Source organism: Pseudorasbora parva, chromosome 4 (assembly GCF_024679245.1).
Source record: "Pseudorasbora parva isolate DD20220531a chromosome 4, ASM2467924v1, whole genome shotgun sequence".
NCBI classification, from domain to species: Eukaryota; Metazoa; Chordata; class Actinopteri; order Cypriniformes; family Gobionidae; genus Pseudorasbora; species Pseudorasbora parva.
In genome coordinates, this window is record NC_090175.1 from 47,758,728 (window position 1) to 47,776,638 (window position 17,911).

Sequence of the window (17,911 nt, forward strand, 5' to 3'; positions counted from 1 at the left end):
ATCAAACTGTGCCTTGCGTGGGTGTAAATTGAAAAGTTATCTGGGGATATTTAATGACTGGATGAATGGCATGATATAATGAGTGAAAAAACGTATTGCAAGAAGGTGTCAAAGCATATGTTCAAAGTTTTTTCTAGATGACGGTGCAAAGAAACAACGAAGAGTTAAAGGGATAGTTTACCCCAAAATGAAAATTTTATGTTTATCTGCTTACCCCAGGGCATCAAAGATGTAGGTGTATTTGTTTCTTCAGTAGAACACAAATGAAGATTTTAAATTCCAACCGTTAGCCGTATAATGCATGTCAATGGGGTGTATTTCTATGAGAGTTAAAAACACATAAACATACAAATCTATATTAAACCCTGCAGCTTGTGACGACACATTGACGTCTTATAAATACAAAACGATAGGTTTGGTTTGATAGGTTTGAAACCGAACAGTATTTATATAATTTTTTACCTCAAATACAACACTATGTACATCAGCTGTCCCCGCGCCATGACGCCATTACTGCCTGGGAGGTCAAATTGCACGATATGTGCGCAAGAGATCACTTCCGCCGCTTGTATCCTATTGAGATACCATGTGTCTTTTACATTTGACCTCACTTGCCGGAATTGATGGCACGCTCGCTTCTTTTGTACATAGTGTTGTATGAGGTAAAGAAAGATACAGTTTCTCACACAAACCGTTTGCTTCATGTCTTAAAGGGTCAGTTCACCCAAAAATTACATTTATGTCATTGATGACTTACCCTAATGTCGTTCCACACCCGTAAGACCTCCGTTCATCTTCAGAACACAATTTAAGATATTTTATATTTCGTCCGACAGTGTATCTTGTGTATGCACACTTTACTGTCCATGTCCAGAAAGAAAAGAAAAACATCATCAAAGTAGTCCATATGTGACATCAGCTGGTTAATTAGAATCTCTTGAATCATCGAAAATACATTTTGGTCCAAAAATAGCAAGAATTACGACTTTATTCAGCATTGTCTTCCGCGTTTGTTCGCAAACCTCAAATAAAGATTCAAACGGTAAAGTAAGTATGTGTATGTATATGGGAACAATATGTAATATTTGGGGAATAAAGGGGTAACTATCAGGAAAAATAACTATTTATACTGTAATTATTTTTTAATTAAGGGGTAATTATCTGTGTAGTTACGGGGTAAGTATGAATGTACGACTGTAAAAATTAAAGTGGCTCTTGTTCCCCTCTTGTTTCATGTAGTTATAGGGTAAGTATGCTTTAATTTAAAGTGGCCTTTATTTAAAACAAAAACTTTTTTTAAACAGATTTAGAACACTTTCATTTCTCTTGCTTGGCTTCATCCTCCTCTTGTTCCTCTTCTTTTTCTTCCTTGCCACAGAATAATCTTAAAAAGGATCCCACATGTCTCTAGCTAGTATTCTGGAACTGTTACACACAAGTATAATTACCCCTTAATTAAAAAATACTTACAGTATAATACTATACTTACAGTATAAATAATTTATTTTTCCTGATTTGTAGAATTAATATTACATATTGTTCCCTTATACCTACATGTACTTACTTTATAGTTACACTATAATTACCGAAAGTTACGCTCTAAATTCACTTTAATTATGCAGTACTTTCCTGGCCATAATCTAAAGCGTTACCGGGTTAGTTCACCCAAAAAATATTATTTCCTCTCTCAAGACCCATAAAAGGCACTAAAGACGTCGTTACAAAGTCAATCTCACAACAGTGGCTCTACAATAATTTTATGAAACAACGAGAATAGTTTCGTGCGCAAAAAACACGAAATAACGACTTGTATAGTGATGGGCCGATTTCAAAACAAAGCGTCGAACCAGATTGCCATTCGGATTGCCAAAGTCACGTGATTTCAGCAGTGTGCTGGTTTGACACGCAATCCGAATCATGAATCGATATGCTGATTCATTAATCTCCGAAGCTTCAGGAAGCTGTGTTTTAAAATTGGCCCATCACTATACAAGTCATTATTTAGTTTTTTTGCGCACAAAAACTATTCTCGTCGCTTCATTAAATTATTGTAGAACCACTGTAGTGAGATGGACTTTGTAACGACGTCTTTATTGCCTTTTATGGGTCTTGAGAGAGGAAATGACATTGGTGTCAATGGAGGCCTTTCTGAGCCATCGGATTTCAACAAAAATATCTTTATTTGTGTTCCGAAGATGAACAGAGGTCTTACGGGTGTCAAACGACATGAGGGTGAGTAATTAATGACTGAATTTTCATTTTTGGCTGAACTAACCATTTAAAATTAGGCCTAAAATGTTTTTGTTTTTTTATGTGCACAGCAAAAATTGTGGCTGAAGTTTGGTGCCTTGCAAACTTCATCTTATTTTTCTTGTGAAAAATAATTACTTTAACGCCATACTTAGTCCATCAAAGATGACAAATGTTTAACTGTAAATGTTTTAGCATTGCACTGTACTTCACTTTACCACTGCCCTGTATGTGTCTAGGGCTACATGGTGGAGTTAACGTCTCATCAGGGCAGCGTGGGCCGGGTTTTGAAAGCAGGAAGTGTGTTGTTGTCTGGAGGGCAGCTGACTGATGATGAAGAGAGGGAGGTGCGGGAACAGATGAATCTGCTCAACTCTCGCTGGGAACATCTGCGCGTGGCCAGCATGGAGAGACAGAGCAGGTGGTCACATGTTTGCATGATAAGCCTTTATTTAGCCAGAACTATTAACAGAAAGACCATAACCCATGATATTTACAAATCCTTATATAACTGAGGTTTTGGAACATTTCTAGGCTTCACGAAGTTTTGATGGACCTGCAACACCAGCAGCTGAAGCAGCTTTCTGATTGGTTGGACATGACCGAAACTCGTATTAAAAGAATGGGCGCACAACCTTTAGGTCCTGAACTTGATGACATAAAGCGTCAAATTGAAGAGCAAAAAGTATGTCCTGGAATTTTTTGTGTGGTTAGTTTTAATAATAATTTTAAAAAAAACAAGTAAAGACATAATTGTCGCTACTGTCCCTATAGCTCTTACAGGAAGATCTGGAGCTGGAGCAAGTGAGAGTGAACTCTCTGACTCATATGGTGGTGGTAGTAGATGAGAACAGTGGGGATGGTGCCACCGCAGCCTTGGAGGAAAAACTGCAGGTAAATGATCTTTGAACATTCAACAAACTTTCAAAAACCAAACACTTTGTGTTACTGTAACTACAGCCCTCTGACTGGTTGATTGGACTAAATAACTGTGGTATAATGTTTTGTTTACTTTGATCAGTCTTTCATAACACCCCTATGTTACCTACATAGATCCTTGGGGAACGCTGGGCAGCGATCTGCAAATGGACTGAAGAGCGTTGGATCCTCCTTCAAAAGATCCTGCTGTGCTGGCAGCATTTCTCTGAGGAGCAGGTACTGAATCCTTCCAGACCGTGCTGGAAAAGCTTTTACAAAGCATTTAGCAGCTCTGAAAACGCCTTTTGAATCCTGCCTGTTAAATGACTATAATGAGAGCACGTCTGGGGAAACATAAAGGTTTTGAAGACCTCTTTTCTCAAGAGAATCGGCACGATAACATCACCAGTGCTCAAAAGAAACAGGAAAAGCAGCAGTGCGGAACACATCTCACAATCTCCCTTTAATCCGCTGTCGTTGTTTTATAGCTGCAGTTTGATTCTTGGCTGACTCAAAAGGAGGAGTTAGTTCAGTCTATCCAAAGCAGTGGCACAAATGACCCAAATGAAGTAGCCGCCAACCTCAGGAAGCTCGCTGTAAGTGGCCACACAAATCCAAACTCACTGAAACATTAAAGTCAACCCTACTTTGCTTGATTTTATCCATCAGGACGTGATTGTTAATCATGCATTTTGATTGTTTCCTTATTGAATAGGCTGCACGACATGTAAAACATCACATTACAAAAGTAAAATTAGTTTTGAAATGGTTTGAAATCAGACCTTTTTAACAATGGAACTCAATTTTCATCTAGCATTAAATTGCTGAACTCTCTTAGATTGTTATTATGTAGTTATGTTTTTTTAAGGTTCTGACTTTAAAACCAGAATATATTTCATAGCTTAAAAACTGCTGTCTGAATTCCTTTCCTCAGATTTTAAAAGCAGACCTGGAGTTAAAGAGGCAGACCATGGACAAGCTTTGCTCCCTCGTTCAAGATCTGCTGACCAACATTAAGAGCAAAGAGGCCGCTGGGAAACTAGAGGCGAAGCTGGAGAGGTTTGCTCAGCGTTGGGACAAATTGGTACAGTCACTTCAGCTCACCAGCACCAAGGTGGTTATGCTAATACCATTCAATTTATTGTGTCTCATCTTTTCCGCAATACTGTTCCATCTATTTCTATTTCACTCAAAAATTGAAATGGCTTCCTGCATTGCCCTGCCGTCACTAAGAATAAATAAACCACTCTCTCACTGTATCTCACCCGCTCCCTTTCATGTGCACTCAAGAATCAGATTTCTATACACTTACACATACATGTCTTACAACTTTTGTCCCTCTTAGTTTTCAACTATTGTCACCACATCCCAGTCGGAGCTCACGCACACAACCATGGCAACTGTCACCAAGGTGACCACGAACCAGAAAAAGATGGTGAAGCATACTAAGGAGGGCATGTCTACCCCTCCACCTCAGAAGAAGCGACAGATTGTTGTTGATTCAGAACTGCGAAAAAGGTGAGCTTACGTACCTTGGCTTCATCACGGGTCACTAAATGTGAAGTAAACCAACAGAATAAGAAGAGTTAGTCACTGATAGTTCTTTTTTTTAAATCTTGATTATCACTATTTCAATATTTCAAAAATAAGAAGGTAATACATATTGTGCAGTTTATGGTTAAAAAATACCATGACAAGCATACTTTTATCCTGTGTTGTTGCATTTTCTATTGTAACAACGGTGAGGTGAAGCACATAGAAGGGGTTGTCCGTTTTTTTTTAAATAGCCAATTATATCACAAATATGAACATGATTTGCTACCTGCTCTCTGCCTGCAAGAATTAGGGGGAGGGAGGGACATTTAAGGATTCGATTGGACATTTAAAAAAAATGAGTACAATGTGAGTCATCAATTTATGCTTTGTTTTGTCTGTGGGTGTGTGTGTGGATTTTTTTTACAATGTGTATATTTCCGCTAAAGGTTAATTTTGTCAAGATTTAGCTGTGCACTAGATCAGGGGCTCTCAAAGTTTTTGGGGTCAGGGATCCCTTAAAGGGGGGGTGAAATGCTGTATCATGCATACTGAGCTTTTTACACTGATAAAGACAGTGTTGGATTCCCATCCTAAACATAGACAAAGTTTCAAAAACTAATGTTGGACGTCTGATGGAGTATTTCTTTGTCAAAAATACTCCTTCCGGTTTCTCACAAGTTTCGGAGAGTTTTTTTCAAGTATGGCTCGGCTTGACGTTAATAGAACGGAAGGTCCTTGTATGGGCCGAAGAAGGTCCTTCTCCCGGTAGGGTGCGCGCGTGCGTGTGACTAGAGTGAGAGAGGAAATGCACGCCCATAAAAACTCCGCGCCAAGCTCCACTTTTATTCCTATGGGTGACATCAAGCGATTTCAACGCTTCATCACAGCAAGTCACTGCTGTCAGGATTTCACCAAATCATACCAAAGAAGTGTGTTTTTGACGGAGCGGTCCCAGAGATAAAGGTTCGGTCCTGCTTTGGAAGCAGCCGGTGAGTAAAACTGCTTTAAATGTCTATGATGTTGGCTATCGTCGTGTAAGTAAACATCAGTAAACGACACGATCGCGTGCTTCGTCATTCAACGGACTCCAATGTTGTTCTATGTATAACGTTACACTAGTCTGACGTGCAAAACCGTTTTGCTTGCTACTGCTAAGGTTTAGTTGCATACAATAGTCCATAAACCGAATCATGTCCTCATAAACTGGGAGTAAGCAAACTCAAATGTTGACAGTACATATCACAGAGACGGACGTCCTGCTGTTGCTGTTTCTCCTGTTCAGTTTATTTCAGCCTCCGAATGATTCTGGATCATATATCTATTAGCTGAGCTCGATAGCCATGGGTTTCTCCACGCTTGAGGACGTCACCGTTTTGCGCGCTTGTCATTCTTTAGATCCGTCCACACGATATGTCTCCAGGCGCTCGTTTTTTTCCGGAAAGACTCGGTACAGCCCATATTTCTTTTATAAATATAATAAAACTAAAGACTTTTCGGAGATATGAAGGATGCAATACTACTCTATAGGTACTCAAGATTGACATGAGATTGACTGAAACTGAGTGTTTCACCCCCCCTTTAAAGAGTAGAACATTTTCTGGGGCAAGCTAGTTTATATGTAGGTGTGTCAAAGCTAATACACAACAAATATAAGGCACAAAACTCACAATTTGGAGAAGTTTTTAAAATTTGAAGAAGTCCATTTCAAAATAATAAACATTCATCTATCCACCCACTTGTCCTATGTAAGGTCAAGAATAAACATATAGATATTTAGACATTTTGATCTAGTGTAATACTTTTAGTAATAATTATATTTAATTTCATAGGACTAGATTTAAGGTTAAAGAATGGCTGATAGTCAGTAAACAGATCATTGTCATAAATCCATGTGTTTTTGTGTGAATCGCACATGCAGCCCATTGATCTCTCAGTATGATCATTTGGTAATAAAACGGAGCCTTTCTTACACATTTCCTGAACGAAGCATGTCTAATTACTGCAATTAAGTTGCAATATCACTTTCAAGTGCATTTATCTAAATAATATGATAAAAAATAGATTCTCTCAAAACAGGTCCTATGGTATCTCATGAAAATAAAGTGAAATCTAGCTTCTTCTTTTTTATTCTTTAATTCTCAAAGGAATTAAAGGGTTACTTCAGCGATTTAGCATATATATGGCTTTGTATCAGTAGAAACCCGGGAGTATATTCAAATGATCACCATCATTAGAGGATTTTTTGGGCCACGGTTTGTGCCGTGACACTCGCTCAGCTCACTCATATTATATTGAACAGACACGCTCAGTTTTTAATTGTAGGTTCTCTAACTGAACTGATTTAATGAAAATAAATGCGGTGGGCAAGTGATCCAGTAATCCAGTAGTGATGGCTTTGGAAGTGACCTCACAGAGCAGCGAAGCAAGTGCATTATGGGAGTTGTTGTCTTTTATCTACATGAGAAAAATACGTTTTCTGTCTTTTCTCAGTCTAGACTGCACCAAATTCAAAAATAATTTCACATTTCCACTACGTTAATAACCCAGTGTAGATACAAAGCTTAAAGGGTTACTTCAGCGATTAGCATATGACTTTGTATCAGTAGAAATACTGATACAATATCCCCCCCCCCCCCCCCCCCCATATCCCCCTGAGACGAGAGATTTATGCATTTTATTTCAGGCATTTATGTAAATTAAGTTATGCTGAGCAGTGTAAGTGTTTTAACTTTTAAAATGAATTTCTATAAAAGTTAAGCTTCCAAAGGCATGAGCTGAAAACGCTTCAGACTGAACACGCATTTTGAATGTATATGCCGCGAGTTTGGCCGCAATTACCTCAGCTCTCGAGAGCTCATCAGCTCATTCATGACGTTAAATGTAATCTGAGTCCTGCTGCATTAGTGCTATGACACTCACTTATTATATTGAACAGACACATTCAGGATTTAATTGTAGTGTCTTCTCCAACTCAGTCACAGTAATCCAGTAGGTGGGTTTGGGAGTGGCCTCACAGGGCAGCGAAGCATTCTAGGAATTATCTTTCATCCCCATGAGACAAAAATACATTTTCTGTCTTTTCTCAGTCTAGAAGGCACCAAATTCAAAAACTATTTCACATTTCTACTACATTAATGACCCAGTTTAAATAGAGATTAATCTTCCCAGCGCTGAAGTACCCCTTTAATGCTAAATCACTGAAGTACCCCTTTAAGGTTGCAGTGAAGACATTTTATATCTAAATAAGCACTTTTAAAGCCTGTAGTTCAATTGCACTTATGAGTTTAGAAATGATGCTGACACACTAAGCCTGCAGTGAGAGGAAACATGCTAATCAATGCTAATCAATGCCAACAGCATTCAAATGACTAACAAACAAACAAGAATAACTCATTTGTTTTGCTGTTCTCTCATCGATTTCCCTGCAGATTTGATGTGGACTTCACTGAAATTCACAGTTTTATGACTCGGTCAGAGGCTGTTTTGCAAAATCCAGAGTTCTCAGTTTCCCGTAAGGAGGGCAGTGTGGCAGATCTCTATGAGAAAGTGCTTGTAGGTGACATTAACATGTTCTGTGGGGATTCACCCGTTTCATACAACAAACTAATGTGTGCTGAAAATATATTAGACTGCAACATTAGAATATTTTTTAACTTAAATCATTTTGTGTATGGTCATGTTTTTCCTATAATTAAATATAACTATTCAAATCTGTAATATTATAAATACTTTTAAATTATGTAAATGAATTCTTATGTGTTGAATTGGTGTTTATTGTGAAATTCTTTTGACATTTTTAGGCAATTGACAGGGAAAAACCAGAAAAGTTCAGGAAGTTGCAAGAAGCCACTCGTTCAGCCCAGGCTTTGGTGGACCAGCTCACTAGCGGTAAAAGGGATTATTTTCATATTCATATTAATTTCAGTTCGATGTTTGAATTCGAGTCTTGTATAATTAAAAAAATCCCCCTGTTTTCCTGTAAAAAAAAAAAAAATCTCCCATCTTATTTGGAAAGCAATAATCTGCATTTTGCTGCTAATTAAAGTAATAAATTCAGCTTTATTAATAATAGATAGAGATGTACATCGATGAGACATTTTTTAGATGTTTTGAAAGCTTTTGGCAGCTTAATTGCTTTCATGCTGTTTCAATATGCATGAGTCTCATTTGTCCTAATGGATCTTTCTCTAAAGATGGTCAGAATTCCGAGGACATCGAGCAAGCTGCTCAGCAGTTGCGTGCCCGATGGGTTGATTTCTGCGCACTCCTAGCCGAAAGGCTGGCATGGTTGGCTTACCAGACCAAAGTCCTGGCTTTCTACAATCTCTTCCAGCAACTTGAGCAGGCTGTGGCGACCGCTGAGAACTGGCTGAAGGTCCAATCGCCGCCCGCGTGCGAGCCAGAGCCTCTGAGGATTCAGCTTGAGCGTTGCAGGGTAACCACCGGTGTCTGTCCTCGTGCATGGGGTCTAGTTCCTAGATTTGTCTTTCAATGTGTGTCTGTTCTGTGTCCATATACAGGGCACAGTCTGTCTTTTCCTGTGTCTGGCCAGGTAATGCCCTTTACCCACTGCATGTGTTCATCTGATCTCATGCAAAAAAAAGAAAGAAAGAAAAAAACAAAACTTGCAATGATTCATTCATGCAGGACATTTTATCATGCCAGACAAGACAAATAACCTTCAGTTTTATTCTTGATCTTTTGAGATGAATTAAAAGAGCTTGATTTACTTGACAAACCTGCTATGACTTTCAGAACTTCCCCCTCAATCATATCTGCATGTCCTTCCAAAAATTCCCAACATTAGAAACGAGCAGATGTTTGTGTTTTACTTAATTTATGCCAAGGTCACTGAAGTTTAAACTGTTTTTAGTACAAGAATCAACATTATCCACCTTATTCCTATGCCCCATTATGCTTTGCGCAAATTATGGGTGTAACTTTCGTTAAGCTGTAAACAATCAGTGAAAGGCTCGCTATTGAATGCAATAATACATTTTTATTTTTAAACTAGGTAAAATGAGATGACATTATTCTACTCACCCTTCAACCATCAAACATTAAAAGGACATTTACAATTGTAAAAGCATCAACAAGGTACTTCCAACAGATCATGAATAACCTTAAAAGCGCAATTCATTTACAGCAATAACGGATGGGTTAAATGTCACTGTGGTAATCTGTATTATGTAGAATACATTGCCCTAATCAAATATGTTCATTTACTTCAGCATTGTGTGATACTATTTCAAAGTGATTTCCATCATTTTGACGGATAATAAATTGTATTTAACTGTGAAAACAAACTTGGAAAAAGACAAGAGATTCTCCCTACATTATAGTGAATTATTAATGGGCAATACCGTGTACTAAATTGGAAGAACAGACCACATATGTCCAGTATATGTTGTCCTTTTTCATACTATTACAGCAGAATGCAAAGGGGAAAATAGGAAATAATCGTGAAATAATCACGAGGAAAAGGAGGCAGCAACTGAGAAGAGCTCTTGCCATAGATATGCTTGTTATTCTTGTAAGTGCTACATTATTCTCATGATGTCTGGAAATAAAACATGAAGAAAAATTTGTAGGGCAACCTTATGATTTGTAATTATTCGTTTCAGTCTCATTGAATGGAAGTTCCCTAAACCGTAAGTGCTACCCATAATTCAAAAAGCTAGGCGCGTCAGGAATAAGGTAGGTGGGGAAAAATGTATGATAGGAAAAAAAGTTAACTCTATTGTTCTGTTTTGTCAAATGTTACCCTGGACCAGAAAACCGGTCATAAGGGTCCATTTTTGTTTATTTATTGAGATTTATACATCATCTGAATAAATAAAGTTTGCGATGATGTATGGTTTGTTAGGATTGGAAAATATTTGGCCGAGATGCAACTATTTGAAGGGTGGTGAGGGTGCAAAGAAATCTAAATATTGAGAAAATCGCATTTGGACAATCGCAAGTTGTCCAAATTAAGTCCTCAGCAATGCATATTACTACTAGTAATAAAATGTATATGTTTACGGTAGGAAATTTACAAAATATCTTCATGGTACATGATCTTTACTTAATATGAGAAATAAGAAAAATATGATTTTGACCCATACAATGTATTGTTGGCTATACAAATATACCCATGCGACCTCTGACTGGTTTTGTGATCCAGGGTAAATCTTTTTTTTTTTTTTTAAAGAGTTTTTTTTATATATGGATTTTATTTAAAGGGGCCTATTTTTAATAACTTGTATTTTTATATATTTATTTTTAAGAGCATGAGAAGGGTTCTGAGTGTTGCTGACAGATTCAATATAGTTGCCGCTCTTGTTTTTCCATTAAATTGTGACTGGTTCACTAAATAATTCTGTCATTTATGTCAAAAGATCAAGGAAAATCCATTTCTGTCAACAATCAATTTGTGAAATTACCATTTCAAAAAGGAATCTGGCTGACCTGGCTGGTGAATTTTAACTGCAGTTTGATGTTATGCAATTTAGCTGTGATTATGGTACTTATAGGGTGGTTTAATTGAAAAAAGGAGTGCGTTTCCACTGTCTGATGGCTGTGGACTAATTTCAGTGGGGTAGACGTGGCTTGTTAGATTAATGAATATGATATAACAGGCAGAGAGACAAGTTGTGTGATTAAAAAAAGTTTGACTGATCAAAGCTCTGCAGGTTTAAAGTCTCTCTGTTCATCTGGTCTTACCTCTTTTATCCATGAGTATATCTGTACCTGACAGCTTTATATATGAACATCTTTCTTGCTTCTCTCTCTTTACCAGATCCTAGTTTCTGTAATGTGTCTTTCAGAAGAGACATGTCTCCCTAAAGACCTTGAGTCTCTGTGATGATTTGATCATTTGATGTGATTAACCCATTCGTTATCTTACTATTCCCCAGCCCAGGTTTACTCATATAATATAACACACACACACACACACACACACACACACACACACACACACACACACACACACACACACACACACACACACACACACACACACACACACACACACACACACACACGCACGTCTGGTTCACTATGTGGGCACTCTTCATAGATGTAATAGTTTTATACTGTACATATTCTCCCCCTACACTAACCCTACACCTAGACCTACCCATCACACGAAACTTTCTGCATTTTTACATTTTCCAAAAAAAATTATTCTATATGATTCATAAGCTTGTTGGTTAAGCCCCCACTGGGATAGAAAACACAAACACACCCAGGCACACACACAGACACAGATTTTCAATATTTCATGTCCATATATCTGGGGGAAAAAATTGTATTAGATCAATAACAAAACATTTTTTTATTACAACTATTTTATTGGCAATTGAGATTTCCAAACAACATATCATATATAAGCTATATGTACACTTTATTAAAGGAAAGAAGGTGCAATGAAAGTGTTGTGAAGAGAACTTAAAGCTAAAGATGAGATTTTCTGACGTTTTTACTGAATTTGTGAAGTCTTTAAAAATATTTGCTTCACAACAAAACAATATTTCCTGCATTTGAATCAGCTTAGACACTTTGAAGTTATGAGTAAAGTTATAAGTTTTAAATATTCATGTTCATTTCCACTTCAGGTGATGAAATTGGACGGCAAAAAGATGGGTCTGTTTTCCTGCCAGTATTTCGGCTATTATGTGACCTTAGTTTGAAATGTTACAAGACCAGTGCTTTGTTTCGTTTCACAGGATGAGATCGCTCGCCTCTCCGCTCTACAACCACAAGTGGACAAGCTGCACGAGCAACTTCAGGAGCTGCGGCAAAAAGAAGAGACGCCTGTTCTCTTTGATGCTGACATCTCTGCCTTCCAAGAGCACTACCACCAAGTCCTCGAGGACCTGAGGGCCAGGGAAAGACAGCTCATTCTGGGTGAGGGATGTCTTGTGCTATGCTATTTGGGTTAACGTTGAGGGAGTTTAAAAGTGGATCACTTACATACTGTACTATGACAGCACTTGTACGTAGCATTCAGACTGCAGTGTGGTCTGGTTTGATCATGTTAGCTTCTGAGCTGGCAGCATTTCCATAAATCTTTCAAAATCAACGAGTGTCTCTACCCTATTATGCTACACAAGCGTCTGAAAGTTTCATGGTCTTATTCTAATTTTTACATACTCTCCGGCTGAAAGGTAAGTTATGTCTAATGAGTTTCTACACAATCCAGAAAGATTCTTAACTTTACACAAGACACCAGCATGTATCCACCATATTTAATGTTTTGTGTGCTAATCGGAATTATGCAGAATGGTAAAAATGTAAATAACAGCTGGGAGTACTTCACTATTAATAGTAGCTGAAAGTATAATCAAATTATTAAAAGGGGCTATATGTAAGAATTGCCATTGTGTAAACAGCTTGTAACGAAACGTTAAAAAACGAGACCTTCTCTGACTTCCTAAGTTGTCTTTGAAAGCCTGTAGACTGATTTTTATATGAGAAGGACTTTTTTGGCTGGAAAATCAAAAGGATGTGATGTTTTACAGGCGCTCCCGAGAACGTTTGTTCCATTCAACGGCACATGAAATTAATGCTTATACAATATTCAGGAGAATGCCGAAATAGCTGTTCTGCACTGCAATGTCAATGTGTCCAATGTGACATCCAAAAAAAGGGATTTATTCAAACTACAGTCTCACATAGTCAGATATAGACTGTAGTCTCAAATATACTTTATAATCAAACCATCATAACTGTATGCGATAATTAGAATGACCTCATTTGTCTACATGTTGCTGGTGAATGCAGTGCTAGTGTGGACATATCCACATGATCAGATGCTTTCTTAACTGCTGTCATGTTTGTTGTGTTTATTTTATTATTGAGAGGAAAGCATGCAGCACATATTACCATATTCATCTAAACATCTCTCTCAGCATCGTGGACGGCATCAGGATTTTTGTTAATAGTATTTCTCTCGCTGAAAGGGTGTTTCTAAACTTCTAGGGAAGTTTTTTACTTCTAAGCGAAGAACAACAGAAAAAAGCTTGCAGAGATTATATCAGGACCTTGAATCACATTTAGTCTCTTGTTCGTGTGTGTGCATGAATGTGAGCACTGAATTCTGCATATAGCCCCTTTAATAATAAATTATTTGTGAAAAACAAACATCCAAACAATGGGGCATTTGTTGAACTTTGCAAATCACGGACATTTGAGTTCTGTTGAAATCTGCAGGACTTTGCTGGTTGATATTGTTTGGGTGATTGTATTCATACTTCTTTTCTTTTCTTTTCTCTTTTAGTCCAGTCTAGTCTTCCACCAGCACGTTATAAGGATGTGATGGCAGCGCTGCTGGCCTGGCTGCAGCAGTGTGAGAATAAACTAGCCATCCCTTCCACAGCAGTGACGGAGTATCCCGTCATGGAGCAGAGGCACAAAGACATCAAGGTTTGATTGACCAAGTGGAACCAAACAAATAGCAAAAATAATCATTGTTTTCAAAAAGATTTGGTGTACATTCTCTACATCTGACATATACTACATTTAAAAGTTTGGGGGACAGTATAAATTTCAGTATAACTTTTATTCAGCGCAAACTCATTACATTTATCAAAACTGACAGTAAGACATTTATAATGATTTATAAAAAGATTTCTGTTTTCTTATTTCTGTTGCAAAAGAATCCTGAAAAGCATCCTGTTATTTGCAACATTCATTATATGACATTTTTCTTGAGCTTCAAATTAGCATATTAGAATGATTTCTGAAGGATCATGTGACAGCTATGTTTCCATCAGCTTGTTTGTTATACGCATTTTGAAGTATCGCATCAGAAATGAGTGATTGAAACGGCAAATTTCGAGAAAAAAAGTTTGTACGCTCGCTTGGTGTTTTTTACTTGTGCAAAAAAATAGTTAATACAAATTATGGGAGATGGAAACACATTTGCAGTAAGTTCTGAGGTAATGTAACTCCACGTGACTAATAGGCTGTTTCTGCTGATGATGTCAATAATGTTGTATAACGTTACACGGGCCAATCTCGATCACGCGACACCGCTGGGAGATCCAGTGAGACAATTTCAATTCACCACAGAATTAATAACATTGCTACTGTGAGACAGTGTGATGCGTTCGGTGCAGAATGTTATATACCACAGATATCAGATCAAACAGCGCTGACGTGGAAACCTGGAGAAACATTGTGCCATAAGCAAACTTCAGGGGTTTCAGTCCACAAATCACCAGCGTTTACCATGGATTTAAGTAGTAACACCCCGTGGTACTGTGGCAGAAATAGTCTAAACATTTATTTACATTATTGAGCTCAGGGTTCGTACAACCTTTTGAGAGTGAAATTCAAACACTTTTCAAGGGCTTTAAGTGTTTTTTATAGTGTTTTTTAAATGTTTTTGTTTTTTGTTTTTTTGCATATCAATTCAAGCTGTGCTTCACTGTTAAATTTCCAATAAACAAACATGTAATATTAATAGTAACTGCACTGCAAAACAATAGTCATTTTATTATTAAATTAACTTTGATACATTTTTCCTCCAACACCACCAAATCAGGTGCTGTCACCACCATCTGTAGAACTGGCGCCACTGCTTTCAAATGTTAGTAATAACATAAAAAGCCATATATTACTTCATTGTAATAATAAGGACCATATGTAATCATTGTTATAACGGTTACTTTTTCTAAAAAACGAAACAAAACAGTGGTGGTAGCCAAAACATATTTAGAAAATACAAAATTCAAGTAGACCGCCTCACTTAATACATTGTTTAATTGATGTTTACCAAAATATCTCATATACTAGGTGAGAGAAACATTTCATAAGGAATGTGTGCAATTTTAATTTTAAAGGGGTCATGAACTGCGTTGTTTTATGATGTTTCCTGGGGTGCACTTATAATTTTAGAATGCTTTTTACATAAAAAATGATCATTGTTTATAAATAAAGGGCATTTTTCCTACCCTGATTTTTTCCCTCTGGTATAAACGCTCTGTTTTAAGGGGCGTGTCTGCTGTGAGACTTCAGTGTAAACGCCCACTGCTGTGATTGGCTAATGTCTTTCCATTTGAAATATAATTACTCTCTCTCTTTTAGCGTTTTTTTTTTTTTTTTACTATTACAGCTCTTGTGGTTAACTAATCATGAAGTGTGTTGCATTACATTTAGATCTACAATAGAACATAGATAGCATATCAAATGTTGAAAGTGAGACATTTTGAAATATCATGCCAAATATTGACTCTGATTTGGGATTTCATGAGAGCTGCACATTCCAAAAAAGTTGGGACAGGTAGCAATAAGAGGCCGAAAAAAGTTAAATGTACATATAAGGAACAGCTGGAGGACCAATTTGCAACTCATTAGGTAAATTGGCAACATGATTAGGTATAAAAATATCCTCCATAATAGTGGAGCAATATCAGAAAAGAGTTTCTTAGAGAAACATTGCAAAGAGTTTGAAGTTATCATCATAATAACTTCAAACAATGAAGAACAATGGTAGCCTATATTTAAAAAGAATAGAATATTTATAAAAATTAGTTTTTTGCTCATTACCAAAATAATAATAATTAATAATAATAAAAGGTGATTTGCAGGTTTGCGTTAATATTTATTAGTATTATTTGTTAAACATTTATTGTGAATGCCTAATAACATTGTTAATATTAACACACTGAATAAGCCATGAATTAATGAAATATTTTGCAGGCAATTCAAGCAGCTCAGAAGGAGCATCAGGGTGACGTGGATGACCTCAATAAGATGGCCGAGCAGGTGTTCCAGAAAGCACCTCCTGAGATCTGTCAGAAGTACCGAACTGAGCTGGACAACGTGATGGTGCGCTGGAGGCGTGTGTCTGAGCAGCTGGAGGAGAACATCCAGAAGCTGCAGGATCACATGACCAAATTACAGCAGTTCCAGGCACGTGCTGAAACAATATGCTGATGAGGCTTTTCTCCAAATTACACTGGCTCTAGTTTCTCTGTAGCAGAAACACTTCGCCTACACCACGCTGGGTGCTTTCCAAGTAGAATGCACTTGAATGCAGGCACCTGGAAATGTTAGCTGTGTCTCAACACCGAGTTAGTGAGCTTACTAGGTTTTGAACCGCATCCTTCCGAGAAGAGTGTGATGTTTAAAGGTTGCTCTTTTTCGAATCTCAGGTGACTATTCTGGGTTCGATAGAATTTAATCTCAAACGATAGAATTAGTAAATTGTAGTGATTTGTCACTTTTTTAAAGCAAAAATCAAAGTTGTGGTGAGGCCTTATTTAAGGTCATTTAAGTTACTGTAAAACTGGTTATGCTGTAACTTTACATGGAAAATGTTTGTACGTTTTTATTTTGTTGCTCTACTTGAAACTGCATATTTTAACAGATTTACATTATTCCTTTCCTTTAGCTCAAACATAGCTCTAGCAAACAACACGGACATCAGTTCAATTCCCAGGCAAAACAAAACCTGATCAAATTTAAATGTCTACCTTGAATGCAATGAAAGTCACTTTGGATAAAAGTGTCTGCCAAATGGATAAATGTAAATGTATGCCAAAAGTGCTTTTGATTGAGCTTAACTAGTTTTGAACCCTGAAAATATTCCTTTAATGGAGTTTGTTATATTTAATAAAAGAAGCAACTCAGGTGTTTATTATAAAATACCCTAACAAAAAATAAATTCCTATGGTTGTCTATTATAAAAACATACAATAAAAAACTGCATCTTCTGATAGAGCATCATTTTATCCAATGGTAGAATGACACAAAGACTCTGCAAAAGTGGATGGCAGAGGTCGATGTTTTCCTGAATGAGGAATGGCCGGCTCTGGGAGACGCAGAGGCTTTGGAGAAACAGTTGGAACAGTGCACGGTGAGGACAGTCTTTATTTATTTAGCAATAAAAACTAAGTTTGTGTTCCCAAACTTGCAAAAAATCTCCTGAAGCCATACTGATCTAGAGCAAGATGTGCTAAAATAAAAACCGTGATCCAAAAAAACGTAGCATTGTGTTTCATGGCCCAAAAATTTAAATTCAGAAGAGATTTTTATGCTGAGGCAAAGCGTAGCGTAGCCTAAATGAAAGTATTGGTCTGGAAGAGGAAGAACTGTTTCTCTTTAAGATGAGATCTGTGAAAATATGTTGTTGGGAGACCTGCTTATATAGCCGCATCGGTGGTTGAATAAACCGTAAAGCCATTGGGACCTGACTCAGTAAAGACCCTGCCTT

The 17,911-nt window shown here is 37.3% G+C and overlaps 1 protein-coding gene across 4 annotated transcripts in view; it reads left to right on the forward strand.

Moving 5' to 3' along the window:
* dmd (dystrophin) overlaps positions 1-17,911 on the forward strand; it is a 135,998-nt gene that overhangs the window by 33,003 nt on the left and 85,084 nt on the right. For all 4 annotated transcript variants that reach the window (XR_010904784.1, XM_067442048.1, XM_067442047.1 and 1 more), the window contains exons 11-24: positions 2,490-2,671; positions 2,785-2,935; positions 3,025-3,144; positions 3,304-3,405; positions 3,657-3,764; positions 4,103-4,282; positions 4,514-4,686; positions 8,133-8,256; positions 8,505-8,592; positions 8,898-9,139; positions 12,417-12,597; positions 13,970-14,115; positions 16,396-16,608; positions 17,441-17,554. Coding sequence is in view for 3 of the 4 variants with exons in the window: in XM_067442048.1 (XP_067298149.1) it covers positions 2,490-2,671; positions 2,785-2,935; positions 3,025-3,144; positions 3,304-3,405; positions 3,657-3,764; positions 4,103-4,282; positions 4,514-4,686; positions 8,133-8,256; positions 8,505-8,592; positions 8,898-9,139; positions 12,417-12,597; positions 13,970-14,115; positions 16,396-16,608; positions 17,441-17,554 (2,124 nt within the window). In the remaining variant the exon portion in view is untranslated. The remainder of the gene's footprint in view (positions 1-2,489; positions 2,672-2,784; positions 2,936-3,024; positions 3,145-3,303; positions 3,406-3,656; positions 3,765-4,102; positions 4,283-4,513; positions 4,687-8,132; positions 8,257-8,504; positions 8,593-8,897; positions 9,140-12,416; positions 12,598-13,969; positions 14,116-16,395; positions 16,609-17,440; positions 17,555-17,911) is intronic.